Genomic DNA, 16750 nt, shown 5'->3' on the forward strand with positions numbered 1-16750 from the left:
TGTCTTATTAACAAGTGCTGTTGTCTTGAATTGATCAGTGTATCAAGGCCTCTCTAAAGTGACATGTCAGTCAGTGGATGAGGTGGATGTTACTTGTTCCCCTTTGGAGAACAAGTCAGGAAGTGTTTAAGGTGCTTAAAGAACAGACTGATTTCCCATTAAAGAGCCAGGGAGCGGGGCAGAGCCACAGGGGACCGACACTGAAGCAGATGGGAAGACAGTTTCTCCATCCAGATCAGAGCTCAGCTTCTGAACATTCATCGATTTTATTAAATGAGATGAAGTTGAGTTTAGAGAACATATGCTTTAATTAAAAGTCACTTCTTGAAACAGCCTTGTTTGGCCAACATGTCCTCCTGGTTGCTATAATACTATGACCTGGTTAGGTTTAGACAGAAAAGGCACGTGGTGTTGTTCAAGGAAAGGATGATGTTCTAAGTTACAATAAGTAAGTATGGAGATTACATAATGGTTAAAATAATTAATACGCATTTAACATTGGAGAAAAAACTGTGACATCTCCTGTGGGAAAGTTTCATTGGGACACATCCATCCACCGCCCTCCTTCATTGTGTGCTGACGTCCTCCTTCATAATTACTCCAACCACAAGAGGTCTCTTAACAATAACACATAGGTTTTAATAAGCTGCTTTAAAAAACAGCATCTGAAGTATCTATGAGCAAACATCTCCAAAATATTACTTTCTTTACAGCAAACAAGAGGGTTTGTTCCTACAAGAGTAGGAATATTTAATTCATATTTAAAAATACATTTATGTTTAACCACTGGCAGCCTCAGGTAAAGATTAAGGAAAGATCATTGTCTGAATGGTTTAATAGATAAAAAATCCACACTGACCTGAAGCAAAAAAACATAAAACAATGTGCTGATTAGCATTTAAGCAAATGTTCCCCTAATGAAAGTCCTTAAACCTGACAGACGGGCCAAGCCAGGTAATGATTTCATTTATTATCACAATGTAATTAGGGAAATATATCATTAATTAAGTATTAAGACATTTCCAGGGGCACGTGGTTGTAAGATGTGTAACATTTTGTAACTGAGATTCAACCCAATTTACTGTAGGTGTTCATAAAAAGCTGCATTTCTAAGTTTATCCTTATCCTCGAATCATACTTTTGAACAAGTACTGTACATGACCTCCTTTGGCCAAGACTTGAAAATTACAGGGAGTATGTTGTCTAGAAAACTAATACTGACTTCAGCTTACATGTGGCATTTAAACGCTTCGGTCTATTTCTGGATGTATGGACAAGACAGTAACCACGAGAGAGGCCAACCTATGATCTTGAATGCAGGACACACACACATACACACACACACACACACTGTGAGAGCAAACCATCAGTCAGATGGAGTCGGTCAGGTGGACATGAGCCAAACTAAAAAAACATCAGACATTAAAAAAAAAAACATGGAGACAACCTTAAACCTTTTTTCAGTCTAACTGTAGCAGCTTGTGACCAAAGCAGATGTAAGTTAAAGTGAAACATGTAGCAGCTTAGAATAAGTTTATCTTTTGTAATTTGTGTAATTTACTATAATCTGTGACTGTGTTTTCTTCTTTTGGACCATGGAAAAACAAGATAATTTAGCATATCTTTAAACCAAATACACATACGGTACCAAAACACGTCATGTTCCACTTGTGAGAATGCTGTAATTTGTTTTTGCGTCTTATTTATCACGTCACAGGAAGCGGCAGGCCTCTGGAGACCTATCAGGTTAACGCACACCTTGTGCCATATTCCCTTACACACTACCTGCATTATTCACCACTTCACGAGTCTGACAGAACACTCCCGAATTAGCTTCCCCATTCAGCAAAGAGGACCAGGCCCAGCACAGATACTGAAGTCTTTTAGGAGGTGGTTTCGTTCCAGTTTTCATACTCATGCATCTTTTGAAATGTTCGCCGCAGCCACTAAGAACTTTGTGAAACAGGTTGGAGACACAGGGAGGCTGATCCCCGTCCCGAGTCTTAGTGAGGCCGACCGCTACCAGCCCCTCAGCCTGGTCACCAGAAAGAGGAAGAGACACTTCTGGAAGAAGAACAAGTACGCCTCGACCCCTTTCTCGCTGAAAGACATCCTGGTAGGGGAGAAAGAGATCACAGCAGGTACAGTAATCAATGTCTGAGCAGAACATGAGAAATGTCTTCCCATTTTGCATTTTGAGAACATGTTAAAACATCTTTATTTCTTATTTCTCTTGCATACGGCACAGGCCTAAAGAACTGTACATATAAAAAAATCAACATGCTTAAAGGACAAGTTTGACAATTGAGGAAATTCCTTTGCTTATAGTAAATGACAATATTAAAATTTCTCTCAAATAATAATTCACCTGTAAATATTCAGGAAAGTAAATGAAAATGAACAGTATTTTAGTCTTTTTTGATAAACCATGAAAATGATCTCCACAGTGTTTCATGACATCATTAACTTTTTAAACAGCTCATCGTAGTAGCCCAAAAGATAAACCAATATAAGAAATAGATAAATATCACTTAAGTAAAACTAAAGTACTGAAAGAAAAGGTACAAGTTAAATTACAACACTGAGAGATTACATTTGTCGTAAGTATTCCAACAAAGTACATTTACTCGAGAACTGTAACTACCTAAGTCCAGTTTTGAAGTATTTCCATGTGAGAGATTGTCTTTTACTCCACACCAACTGAGAGGGAGATGTTTTTAATCTATTACCATTATTTTATGTCTTTAGTTACTGGTTCCTTTTTGCAGTCAATAAAATAAAAAATTAAATAATCAACAAAACATCAAGTGTTATTATGAGTTAATCAGATGTCAACTTCACCTGCTAATGTTTTTATTTCAGGTCAAATCTAGCCAAGTAGCTTTGGTCCTTATTTTAAATATATTACTATAAAATGTCTTTGCCATCATTGTATTTGTTTTTGTTTGTTTGTGTACTTTTACTTTTATTACTACTCATACTCGTGCTGAGACCATTTCACCGTTGTGATTGGCTGAGTTCGACATACGTCATCACGCTGCGTACAGCGTCACGTCACTGCGTCGCTGTGGCGCCAAGTGCAGATGGAGGGCAGGAAGTGATTGTCCCCGTTGGACTCACTGCCGATTGCAAAATGCCCATGATTTGTGTGGTTTACGGTTGCTCAAATCGATCAAACCGAGAACGGAATAAGAGTTTTTATCGCGTCCCGAAAGTAGTTGTTCATAAAGGAGAAGAATACAAGAAAATCACCGAGAAACGGCGACAGAAGTGGCTGAAGAACCTGGGTCTGCGGTCGAAGGGAGCTGAGTCGGATAATGCTCGTGTGTGCAGTGACCACTTCGTTGAAGGTGTGTTTCTGTGTTTATGTTACGTTAGCTAACGTTTGTAGTTTGTAAAGCTAAAGTTATTGTTTCACTGTACTTTGGTGGAGTTTGTACACCTGTCATCGAGCAACAATACACAGCAAAGGTAACTAAGGCTAGCTAACGAGCTCCTCTTGTGTTGTTGCTCTCTTCAGGCTGCCCTAGTGCTGCAAACGACACCGAGTCTGCAGACTGGGCTCCTACACTGAACCTCGGCTATCAGAACTGTAAGGCCGTGTCAGAGGCAGCACGTCTACGAGAGGAGAGGATGAAGTCCAGAGAGGCTCAACAAAGGCGCACAGACGTTGCAGAAGCTTTGCTGGATCTCTGTGAGTCAGAGGACACCACAGAGGTGTTACATGATCAACGAGATAAATTAATTATATTATAATAAGTGTATCAGGATCGAATTTCTAGGCAGATAGGGCACCAGACCAAATAACATAATTAATAATTAGGAGAGTAATCTGAATATCGAATAAACAATTTCCCTCTGGGATTAATAAAGTTTTTTGAATTTTGAATCTTGATGAATCCCTCTCTGCAGATGCAGGATGCCAGACGGGCTTAACCACGGACCACATCGAGTATGGAAGGTGCTCTGAAGGAAACCACAACAGAGCTGAATGATCATCACACTGAAACACTGGACGCACAGCTTCGCCAACAGTTTTGAAGTTTTCCACTGTGCAGTATCTTTATTTTAATGCAGATATGGTAACTGTGTAAATCTTGTGTTGAATGTGGCCTTTTCTCTTTTGTAAACATGAACTCAAGCCATTATAGTTTTGGAGAGGTTGTGATAGAACAAGACGTACCTTAAACTACAATTGCGTTCAGTGAAGATTTTAGGTATGGTGTTGATGTCATTATAGACAGTATTTATTATTTATTAAAAGTTTCCAATACGATGCAATTATTTGCAAATCACTTAAAACGTGTTTTTGATTGTTAATGGTTAAAAGATGACATTTAGTTGTGAAAGCGGGAAAAAAGTCTGTTTGCTTGAGTTGAGCTGCTCAGCCATTTCATATTTTTACTTGGTAATGCACTAAATGTTTTGTGGACTGCAGACAGGTCAGTTTGGCACCTGAACTCTTACTATGCACCTGTGCTGTAGACAGCAATGCCTTCTCTGGAAAAGACGTAGATATGAATGTGTTGAATATGCAGTAAAATTCTGCATTAAGTTACAAGTTACACATGTGAGATATCATTTCATGGATGTGTAAGAAAATGTACTGACCTGTTAAGAAATGAAATAACGTTGGATCATTAGCTGCTGTTACTTTGATGTAAGCATGTATAAATATGTTGCTATAAGGTCAGAGCGTTATAGCAATACAATGTGTTTGTGAACTTTGCCTAAATGGGCTAAATTCAGTCAAAGGTACCTTAGAGTCTTGACTCTCTTCCACACTCCACAGTGCCTATGATTGTTTTTTACCCGTGTCTGAAAGGTTCAGCCTGATTTATATCTGTACTCTGTTTAATTCTTGGAAACAAGAAACATCTAATACATTTGTTGTAATGTTATTTCACCTTCTCAATAAACATCTGGTTGTTAGTCTTTTTTTGTTGTGTGCTGTCTTGCACAGTAGGAGCTCTCCTCCATTTCCTCCATTCTGCTGTTCACTTCCTGTCCTCCATCTGTATCTCATACACGATAATAGTCATGAAATGGAAATGTTGCACTTGAAGTAAATGCAGGACTTGAGTAAATTGACTTAGTTGCATGTTGACACAGTATTCTTTCTTTTTTTGTCCAGGAGTCTCCTCTTACCAGCTCCTCAACTATGAGGATAAATCTGACGTAGCTCTCAATGGTCGACTGGGAAACCACATCATCAACGATGTGGGCTTCAACATCAGCGGATCGGACTCTGTGGCTGTCAAAGCCTCCTTCGGCATCGTGACCAAACACGAGCTGGAGGTGCCCACGCTGCTACGGGAGCTCAGCTCCAGGTATCTGAACAGAACTGTGTGTGAACAGCTGCTCTGCACATGCAGCGACACATCATACTATCACTTAAGACTGATTAGATAAAGTGCCGTCACTGTAATGTTTTATTAATGTTTAATATCTATTTTCTCATGAGTAATTTAGCTTTTAGAACAGAGATGAAGACAGAAGCATACACACAGAGTCAACTGTCACAAGTTATTTTTTTCCAGTTTGATATTTCAGACACTCAGAGGCCTGTTTTTTTAATACACTGACCTCTGACCTCCATGTGACAGGGAATGTGAGAACAGGGTTTCCCTGTAAGGTTGAATAAATGATCATGTCATTCTACACTGGCATCCTGCACACAAGAGCTACTTATGAAAGGACAATGCATGATCGAACACAGATGTTCTGTTGTTTGACACAGTTAAATGTCCACTGTGTTGAATATAGTCGTTCACCACAACAATACACAGTGAAATGAGAAATGTTTTTCAGGAAAGTGGATCTGGATCACTGTCTGGTTCGTCAGGCTAAAGAGAGCGGACGAAGTGTTCTCTGTGTTGTTGTTGAGAGCATCCGCACCACACGTCAGTGCTCTCTGACCGTCCACGCTGGGATGAGAGGGACGACTATGAGGGTAAACACATACATTCAGTTTGTGACCCAGGACATGTTCTCTCTGAGTCTTTTTGTTGAATGCACACTACACAATTAAATTCATTTAGACATAATAATTCAAGGTACAGCTTATAGCAGCTTGACCAAAGTGGCACTGGCCCCTCTGAGAAGGGAAACTGAATTAACAATAATTATTAACATTAAATTATACAAAAGAATTCTCTGGATTAATAATTGTATTATTAAATTTATATTTGTAGTTTCTGTCACTCTGCAGTTTCTGAACAGTCAGTTATGACTGGCAATAGATATATTGTACTTATACATATATATCATCTACACCAACTGATTCACTGCTGAACATATGTATCACTCAGCTCTCTGCACTGCTCTAGTTTCAGATCGACGACGGCAGAAACCCTAAAGGTCGAGACAAGGCCATCGTCATCCCGGCTCACACCACCATCGCCTTCAGCATCTGTCAGCTGTTTGTCCGACTGGACGGGCGCCTCGGTAGGAAACCTGCCTACAGTCCGTTATTTCCCATCGTTCACTCAGTCACACTCCTGCACAAGTTAATCTCTGGACGAGTCTGCACTTGTTATCGGCCTGGGGCTCATGTTTACGACCCTCGGTGTGCTCTTTGAAATGGGTTTATAAAGTGAACACAGTGAAATATATATATAGAAATTAGAACCTGCACTTTGGCATGAAATAGCTCAGCTTTCCACTTTAAACCACTACTAACAAAGCTGAGATGAAAGTTAACAGGGCACTTAAATGATAAGTGTGTTCTTGTAGTAAATTGAAGGTTTGAATGTGATTAGATGATGATGATGAAGATCATGATTCGAAGCTGTGTCCCACATAAAACGCTGCACTTTATAGATCATTTTTCTTTCACATTAAGTCTAGAGACCAAACTGTGGCACCTGAGATTAGTTAACCACACCACCTCATTGCTTTTACAGTTGCTAGAAAATGAACAAACTTTCTCACACCTGAGTTGACATACTTTATTATCACAGTTTAACAGTTGCTCTCTAAAACTGATTTCACTCAAGTAGTAGAACCTATTATTCATTATTTATTACAAATGTTGATAAATAAGGTTTTTGTAGGCCATTAAAATCGTGCTAAAAAGTGAAGGAAAAGCCGTTTGCTATCACTAAATGTTGTACCTTCAATCTCTGTGTTAAGCTCTGCAACTCTGAACTGAACCACTGGTCCACAGAAATGTCACAGCTGCATTTTTAAGAGGTTCAAGCCTCTTTGTGGTCGAGCTTTGCCACAAGCTTGTCACTGTTCATGATCTCATTTTCTCCACAGTAACAAATAAAATGCATGTTCTGACTTCTAAACAATAGACATACATCATAAAACATTTTGTTATGTCTCAGTTTAATCATTCATCTCCTTTAAAATAACAAACAAACCCTGAAGCCGTGTTGATTAAATTAAAAACTACTTGTTCGGTTGCTCAATAATAAAAGATGCAAACTGCTGCACTGGATGAAAGCACAAACTCATTGCAGGTTTTGTAAATTGACATTTTGCTCCTTCTGTGTCAGATATCTGTGTCACCCCAGAGTCTCAGGGAGGTTTTGAGCGTGAGCAGATCAGGGAGCAGCTCGGCGGTTTCATCGGTCATTTCTCTATGGGTCGGCTTCGTCGCTTCCTGTCTGGGATCATCTATGGAAACCCGTTCAGGACAGGTAAGGTGATGAGCTTGGCTATATTAGAAATACAACCTTACTTTAACTATATCCCTTTACTTATCATCATTTATTTGTGCAGATGACCGAACATTTGAGGAACTCACCCACTCTGACACCTACATGGACGACATGGTGACTGACTACTATGAGAAAGCGGCCAGCATGACGGATGTGTCCACCGCCTACCTGAGGGAAAGCTCCCACACACGGGTCAACCTCCTCAAACACAACATTCCTAAGGGACCCTGTGCGCTGTGCGGCATGGGCAACCAGAAGAGGGAGACCGTCTATGGCTGTCTGGAGTGCTCGACAGGGGGCCAGAAATACGTCCGCCTGCACGTGGTGCCCTGTTTCGACCTTTGGCACAAAACACTGAGGTGATACAGAGGTTTTGTGAGCAGCTTTGTTCAGGTGTTGTTTTTGTGCAAAGATGCTACAAGTGTAACTGTTTACCAAGTTGTTTTATGTCATCTTGCAGTCTTTTAAATAAAAGTCATGAAACCTGGACTCTGTGGCAGTCTAACACCTGCAGAGCAGCAGTTTCAGTAAAAGATGTGAACATAAACCGGGTGTTATCTCTGCCTTTGTGGTGTAATGCACAGTATCACTTTCAGTTTGTCTTTGGCACCGACCCTTCTCTGCACGTGTGCTGTGTGTGTACTGTAGCTGCCAGGTGATGAATTATTCATCGAGGGTATTAACGGGATCATATGAAGGGCAGCAAGCACTGGAAAGAAAATCTGGTTTCATTGAATTTGAGGACGACATTTTGTTTTTAGAAATCTAAGGTGTGTGATGGAGAATTAGTACTGACTGAAAATTTGCATTAATGTTGATGTAGGCTTAAATGAATTCAGTTTAAACATTAATAAACAGAAATGCTCCCTAATGTTCAATACAGGATAATACACGTGTAATTTGCCTTCATTTTCCATTTATTTAAAGCATGTTCTGCTGTGACATGCTGTACTGTAGTATAACAAGAGCACCAACACAAATACTCTGCAAGTTAATATCAGTTAGACACTATCTTAAAGCTATCATCAGCCATATCACCAGGACCAAGACCAAATGAGGCTGTAGTAGGAGGTATTGAAACTGCTGCTGATTGTGCTTAATTCTAATTAGTATAGAACAAATAAAAAACACTACAAGTACCATTTCAAAAAGGTACTTTAAGTAAAAGTAGTTTAAACAGTACTGAATCTGATGTCAATAACACGAATGAAGTCTGCTCCAGACCAGACAAAGCATGTGGTGACAAAACAGATGAAGGTGATTTGAACCACTTTATTCACAAACAGATTGTTAACATCAGTACTTATTACATATATTTTTTAATTTAAAATCTACATCTGCAAAAAGCAACTAGTAACTGAAGCTGTCAGATAAATGTAGTGAAGGTACAGTGTTTCCCACTACTAAAGTTATAGGTTATGGGTATACAGTATGTACAACCCCTGATTATTCTACAATAAACATACAAATGCAAAAAATTATATGTGGCACCACACATATCACATTATGATATTTACAGTACAATAAAGATTGGTGGGAGCCTTTATTTGAGTTGCAATGACAATTTCTATATCTGTTGATATAGCAAGAAATAGCTGGATCATATCTTATTGTTGTAGTTTTACATACACATTATAAATGTACACTTTATATTTCAATTCCTCAAATTTACTCGTGAGTGATTTTTCGTTTTTGATTGAATTTTATCTTAAAGAAATTGTTTTTTTATTTTACAGTGACTCGTTCGCCCTCCGGCCGCTGGGGGCGCACTGTTGTGTTTTAACTCAACTAAAAGCGGATGTGTCGAGTGTCAACAAAATGCAGACACGTGTGGAGTAAGAGGGGCAGAAGAGGCATGTTAATATTTCCACTGTCATATTTAAATGGTTAAAAAGTAGATAAATGCAGACGGTTTAGGGAGTATTCACAAAAATGAAGTTTGCTTATAGGGTAAGTATGCTAACGGTAGCTAACGTGGTAGCATCGCTCTACTTAGCAACAGTGAATGTATGACAGACGTAACTGTGTTCAAAAACTGGTGAATTTGTTATTATTCCGTTTCAGTAACTGTATAAAGCATAAATATGTGAGTATTTATTGATGTAAAGTGTTAACATCCACACTATGGTTCGGCTGATGTCTATCATAACAAACGGCATTTGGTTATCTCAAATATGTCGTTTTCTCAGCCTCTTCCATGGAAAAAACTTGTGTTAAAAGATTGAAAAAACATGCGAAATTAGATTTTAACGATGTCCTAAGGTTTGGGAACATGTTGCTGTTTAGTTAAGTGGTTGCTCTCATTTAAATATTTTTATACATACTCGTTAGCAGGAGGCTGTTTAATTCCAATGAATTTATGAATGGAGTTTGGTATAAAGCCCTCAACTTGAACTCCCATTAGAAAAAACCAAAGCACTGTCTCTTCGTTTCAGTTCTCTAATCTGCTCGGAGCAGTCTATCGTCAGGGGAATTTAAATTTCTCTAAAGATGGCAACGCAGTGGTCAGTCCCGTTGGAAACAGAGTCTCTGTCTTCGACCTGAAAAAGTAAGTCAGTATTCAATAAATAAAAGCTGAAATGACACTGGAGGATCCGCAGAAATCATTGCCAACACGTCACCCTGCAATCATTATCTTTACATGCTGAATTTTAACAACTAGCACTCTGTTTCCTGGCATTATGACTTTGCAGGTTCTCCTATGTTGGGAAAAACAACAGAAAAGAAAAGGAGAATGATGCATGGAACAATTTTAACAATCCAAATCCGTCTAAATGTATAATTTCTTCTATCGTTTTTCATTTAAAAGAAGAATTAAACATTTTCTCCTTCATTTTCAAGCAACACTTCTGAGACATTGCCCATCTCCACTACAAAGAACATAACGTGTGTGGGTCTCTCTCCTGATGGGAACTTGGCAGTTGTGGTGGATGAAGGTGAGAAGTTGCTCTGCATGTGATGTCTGATAAGAATTTAAAGTAAGCTGAAGGAAGAATCCAAACGTGTCTCGGCGTGTTGTGTCATACAGATGGTGCCGCGTTGTTGGTCAGCCTCATCACCCGAGCAATCCTTCATCATTTCCACTTTCACAAACCAGTGAATAGCATCCGCTTCTCACCTGACGGCAGGTGAGCAGCTCAACCCTGCACACAGACTCACCAGACCACAAATGAATGACTTAGTTCAAGTGCCTGGATTTTTTTATACTGGTTAAAAAATAATTCTGAAATTTAATTTATTTTCTGTCTTTAGAAAATTTGTTGTTACAAAGGAGAACGTAGCTCTGATGTACCACGCTCCTGGGAAGCAGCGGGAGTTTAATGCTTTTGTGCTGGACAAGAGCTACTACGGTCCTTACGATGAAACTACCTGCATCGACTGGACAGACGACTCCAAGTGAGTAAAAGTTAAACAGTGTGTTTGATGTCAAAGCCTGTAACTGAGGAAAATAATGAATTACAATTATGACTTATCTTTTTTTTTTTCCTCCTCCAGGTGTTTTGTGGTGGGCAGCAAAGACATGTCAACATGGGTGTATGGTGCACAGCGCTGGGCCAACCTGATCTACTACTCTCTTGGTGGACACAAGGATGTCATTGTGGGCTGTTTCTTTGAGAAGGACAGCTTGGATGTGAGTTCTTGAAAAAATGATTAAGGAAATAAAACGTGAGAGTGTGGGTTAAACATGTACGCTTCTCCCTGGTTTGTCAGCTGTACACGGTGAGCCAGGATGGGACGCTGTGTGTGTGGGAGAGCGACACCGAGCTGGACGGACTCGTCCTGAAGAAGAGCCGGGACAAACCGAAGCCCGTGAGGCAGGGGGATGAAGAGGAGGACATTGAGGAGGAAAGGATAGAGGGAGAAGAGGGGGAGGTGATCAGAGGGAAAGCTGAAACTCCTAAAGAGAAGAACGTTCGATACAGGCAGAAGAGCAGGTAAGACGCGTATTGTTCGCAGTTATTTTGCAGTGGATTTTTTTGTATATAGAAATGACTTTTTTTTATATACATGATCTTTGCTTTTTTCTCTTATAGACACTTTTTCAATAAGGAAGGAGACTTTAACAACTTGACTGCAGCTGCCTACCACAAACCAACTCACATCCTGGTCACTGGTTTTGCCTCTGGTATCTTCCACCTGCACGAACTTCCTGAGTTTAACCTCATTCACTCCCTAAGGTGAGTCTTAAGTTTGTACTGGGATATTGACATGGTAGATTATAAAATAAATTTTCTTTAATTTAAAAAATTCTTCAATTTAAATATTTCTCCCTGCAGTATTTCAGACCAGAGAATCTCTTCAGTAGCTATAAACAGCTCTGGAGACTGGATCGGTTTTGGATGCTCAGGTAAGAAGTCATGGAGCTCTGTCTTCACACTGACATCTGGCCGCTTTCCTGTTTTTGCATGGAATCAGCTGAACAGCAAAATGCAGTACTCTTGTTGAAATGTGAGGATTGTTGTTTTAGGCATGGGCCAGCTGCTGGTTTGGGAGTGGCAGAGCGAGTCGTACGTCTTTAAGCAGCAGGGACACTTCAACAACATGGCCGCTCTGGCCTACTCACCAGACGGTCAATACATCGTCACAGGAGGTGATGATGGCAAAGTGAGTGCTCCACAACCTCCTCTGTGATTTAGATATAGGTCTGAAAATAATGAAAAACCATAAATACACCAGTTTTATTTTTTTTATTCAGCTTTTGTTTGTCAGTTAATAGGTCACTGACAGTAAACATTTTGTAAGTGTTCATGTCCAACTTTTTTTTTTTACTTCCTCAGGTCAAAGTGTGGAACACCAACAGTGGCCTTTGCTTCGTCACCTTCACAGAACACACCAGCAGCGTCACCAACGTCACCTTCACCTCCAGTGGCTTCGTCATCGTCAGTGCTTCTTTGGACGGCACGGTCAGAGCGTTCGACCTGCACAGGTGAACTTAGAGTGAAGCTGCTTCAACATTTGTGCAGATGGACAGTGAGAAAAAGCAAGCAGAGTGTGTGAACGAGCCGTTTAGATCTGCATTAGGAGGAGGTCCCCTTTCTTGGAGGCAATCTGACACCTTACCACTCGATGTCACTAGATCTTACACACTGCTGCTCTGCTTCTTAAAGGAATAAGAGAAGTACATTTGAGTAGTACTGTACTGTACAGATCAGTGCTTGATTTGAATACTTTTCTGTCTGCTCTTAGGTACCGGAACTTCCGGACGTTCACATCACCTCGGCCTGCGCAGTTCTCCTGCCTCTCTGTAGATGTCAGTGGAGAGCTGGTGAGCGCCGGAGCCCAGGACTCGTTTGAGATCTTCCTCTGGTCTATGCAGACAGGCAGACTGCTGGAGGTACAGAGTTTGGACATTTTTAGTTGCAGCTTGTTTTATCTCTATGATGAATTTAAAATCTCATCTCCCTCCTCCATGTGACTGACTAGGTCCTTGGGGGCCACGAAGGCCCAGTCAGCTGCCTGTGTTTCAGTCCAGTTCAGTCCATCCTGGCCAGTGCATCATGGGACCGGACTATCCGACTGTGGGACATGCTGGACAGCTGGCAGGTCAAGGAGACACTTCCACTCACGTCTGATGGTAAATGATGATTGAGATTTTTAAGTGGAGTTTGGCTTTAAATTCTACATCTAGTTGCTTTAAACACTAAGATCAAAACAGAATTGAATCTTTTTCACATACCTTGTATCTATTCCCAGCATCCTTCACTGTTACAGACTGAGTAACTCTGCTTTAGTGACCACACACTCACTGTGTTTTTGTTTTTTCTCCTTAGGAATGTCAGTGACTTACCGCCCTGATGGTCAGGAGTTGGCTGTGGCCACTCTGAATGGCGAGATCTCTTTCTGGAATCCACACACGGCCACACAAACCGGCTCGGTGTCTGGACGCCACGACCTGGAGATGGGCCGCAAAGAGACTGATAAAATCACAGCCAAGCAGTCGGCCAAGGGCAAGTGAGTGAGAGAACTGAGAAATGAGGGTTCATAGTACAAAGGTTGAACTGAATGACAGTGTGGGATTGTGGCAGGGCTTTGATTCAGGTTTTGATTTTTGTTTTTTATAAGGTCCTTCAAGTCGCTGTGTTATTCTGCCGACGGAGAGTCTATTTTGGCAGGAGGTCAGTCCAAGTTTGTTTGCATCTACAACGTCAAGGAACAGATGCTCATGAAGAAGTTTGAAATCTCCTGCAACCTGTCCTTCGATGCTATGGAGGTACGGCCTCAGATCAAAACATAAAGAAAACATTCACTTTCTTCTTTGGGAAGGACCTGCTGCTGCTCCTGCAGGCGTAGAAATTTACATTGTACAGTAGTAAAAAAAAAAGAAAAAATGTATTTAAAAAGATGGAGCAGTTTTTGTAAGTTGCATATTTACATACAAAATCTGTGATGCTGTCATTGACTTCTTTGACACAGATGATCCATGTTGTGGTCTTGTTTTACTCTCAGGAGTTCCTCGACCGACGAAAGATGACAGAGTTTGGCAGCCTGGATCTGGTGGACGAGGGAGCTGGGGATGGAGATGGGGTCAACATCAGCCTCCCTGGAGTCAGGAAAGGTACGATGCTGCCCGCAAAACTCCGACCAGTTACAGTTTACAAATAAGCAGTGACATTTTTGCAAAGAGAAAAAGACAACAGGACATGAGGCCTTACGGGTATACTGTGTTGAAAACTGTCATATACTGCTTTGACATTAACTATGTAACACTACATTGATTTATTTGAGTCTTTATTTCAGATTTTGATTCTGATTCAATTTGTCTTTGTTTTTTTTGTTTGTTTTTTTGTTTGTTTTTTTGTTGATGGCAGGAGTTTATTTGCTAAAAATGCAATTCAGAGCCAGATAACACATTATTTTTTGCCATTAGTCACGTTTTGTCATTTCTTCATGTTCTCGTTTAAATGGTAATCTCTTGTCCTCTGTATTCACTGCAGTTCTTTCTCTGTCTCTCTTTAAAGGTGATATGAGTTCTCGACACTTCAAGCCAGAGATCAGAGTCAGCTCACTGCGGTTTTCCCCTACTGGTAAGTGCTGAATTAGTTCAGATGCAGTGTCTGTAAATTAAGCTCAAAATAAAAAAAATAGACAGTTTGATTAGTTTGTCTTATGCAGCAGTCTGGCTGATCTGATTAGTTTGACAGTAAACCTGTTTTAGTCACACTGAAACTGAGTGTGGATTACATGCAGTCAAATGATCCTCCCTTCTCTCAGGTCGTAGCTGGGCAGCTACCACCACTGAGGGCCTGCTGGTCTACTCCCTCGATGGATCTCTGGTCTTTGACCCCTACGACCTCGACCTGGATGTGACACCAGCCAGCATACGCAAGCAGTTGCGACTTCAGGAGTGGGCGTCAGCCATCGTCCTGGCGTTCAGGCTCAACGAAAAAGCCCTCAAACAGGAAGTGCTGGAAACGGTGCCGCATGATCAGAGTGAGCGAACCCTCCTGAATGATTCATCTTTACTGTAATGCAGCTGTAGTAGCAGTTTAACATAATTTATGATTTATTTAGGAGGTTATGTTAAACGCTGAAATGACAGGTTATGAATGAACTAGTTTTACTAGTGATTTGTTTTTTTTTTTATGTCACAGTACCAGTGGTGTGCGGCTCCCTCCCTGACATTTATGTCGAGAAGCTGCTGGGCTTTGTAGCAGCATGTTTGGAGAAGTCGGGCCACCTGCAATTCTACATGACCTGGGCCCAGAACCTGCTCATGCTGCACGGACAGAAACTGAAAAACAGGTTCACGTTTGTTATGTGTGTTTATGTAGAAATGTTTCTGACTCGCTGAAAACTTAGTCAATACTGTTCTTTATTTATTGAATTTAAAACATTTTCAATGCACTCAATATGTGTTGATAAAATTCTGAGTGACTGTACCTGATTGTCTTTGGTGTACAGGTCAGGAGCTATACTCCCCACCCTGCAGGCGCTGCAGAAGAGCATCAAGAGACATTTTGATGATCTGTCCAAACTGTAAGTTTCAACATTAGCCCTCACTGTGTCACACTGAACCAAAATAAAATTAACTAAAAGTTAATAAAAAAATTAATAATATGTGACAATAAAACCAGAAAAAGTTTCTCCACTGAACCCTGACACCCAAACTCTGTACAGATGTGACTTCAACATGTACAACATCCGTTACGCCGAGGCTCTCTCAAAGCAGAGAGGAGTGAAGAGGGCGGCAGAGGAGGACAAGGACGAGGAGGAGGAGGAAGATGAAGAGCTGTCTGAGGAGATGAGCGAAGCCTCCTTAGATGAATCAGAGCTTATGTTGTAGGTTGTGTCCTGACGCCTCTACGTTTTATCACCACAGATAATAATGTCGCACTGTAATATTTCTGTGTACTTAAGAAAACATTATGATTGTAAACTGTTTTTTAATTAAATTCATTTATAAAAATGCATATTCTAATGTTTTCTTTGGCCTTAGTCAAATTGAAAACCCTGTACACACAGGTGATCCCTCTTGGTAAGTAATGAAAGTGACCGACACCTTTCAGGTTTAACCTATGACCTCATGTAACTGACTTTTGATTCGCTCAGTGCAGAGGTCTAAATAACCTGCAGAACTTATCCATGTTTACAGTACATGTAAGTTTTTAAATATATTTCCACTTGCCAAGGCAAAATGTATATTAGAAATCATTTGCCGTGTCATCAGTCAAGCTAAATCAAGTTTACAGTACTACAAACATCAGTTCAACAACAAAACGACAACTGTTCTCAAGTAAAACACCACAAAAGAGCTCAATCACCTCAACTGAATTAATGTAATATGGTATTGAGGAGCAGTGTTGTAATTTTGTTATTTTCCAGGAGGTTACTAGTTTGAATTCTTGGGAAACAGTTAATACATTTTCTTTAAATAAAAAAAAAAAAATTTTTTTTTTAATGTGGGTACTGACTTTGAAAATCATTATTATGTCATCATACTCTAGCTCGAACTACTAAAACCTTTCTTTATCCTGGTTTTTAATCATCATTGTTAATAGACAATGGACCTTTGTAAAATAATGGAAGGCCATATAAAGTTACCACAGCTCTAAATCAGCATATCTAAATAAAATAATGAT

At 40.2% G+C, this 16750-nt stretch overlaps 2 protein-coding genes across 2 annotated transcripts; both read left to right on the forward strand.

Annotated features, from left to right (window-relative positions):
- The first annotated feature begins 1847 nt into the window (after nucleotides 1-1847).
- On the forward strand, nucleotides 1848-8411 carry pjvk (pejvakin). Its single transcript, XM_026361519.1, has 6 exons — nucleotides 1848-2141; nucleotides 5135-5330; nucleotides 5812-5953; nucleotides 6330-6447; nucleotides 7506-7649; nucleotides 7732-8411. The coding sequence occupies exons 1-6, from the start codon at nucleotides 1931-1933 to the stop codon at nucleotides 8031-8033; spliced, it is 1113 nt and encodes a 370-aa protein (XP_026217304.1). The 5' UTR covers nucleotides 1848-1930; the 3' UTR covers nucleotides 8034-8411.
- Nucleotides 8412-9480: 1069 nt separating this feature from the next.
- On the forward strand, nucleotides 9481-16079 carry pwp2h (PWP2 small subunit processome component). Its single transcript, XM_026364378.1, has 21 exons — nucleotides 9481-9620; nucleotides 10106-10218; nucleotides 10512-10606; nucleotides 10699-10798; nucleotides 10923-11066; nucleotides 11166-11301; nucleotides 11382-11605; nucleotides 11705-11848; nucleotides 11948-12018; nucleotides 12139-12275; nucleotides 12449-12597; nucleotides 12858-13005; nucleotides 13095-13245; nucleotides 13442-13622; nucleotides 13734-13881; nucleotides 14118-14226; nucleotides 14630-14695; nucleotides 14883-15101; nucleotides 15263-15413; nucleotides 15573-15647; nucleotides 15789-16079. The coding sequence occupies exons 1-21, from the start codon at nucleotides 9603-9605 to the stop codon at nucleotides 15952-15954; spliced, it is 2745 nt and encodes a 914-aa protein (XP_026220163.1). The 5' UTR covers nucleotides 9481-9602; the 3' UTR covers nucleotides 15955-16079.
- Nucleotides 16080-16750: the final 671 nt, after the last annotated feature.

Source organism: Anabas testudineus, chromosome 2 (assembly GCF_900324465.2).
Source record: "Anabas testudineus chromosome 2, fAnaTes1.2, whole genome shotgun sequence".
NCBI classification, from domain to species: domain Eukaryota; kingdom Metazoa; phylum Chordata; class Actinopteri; order Anabantiformes; family Anabantidae; genus Anabas; species Anabas testudineus.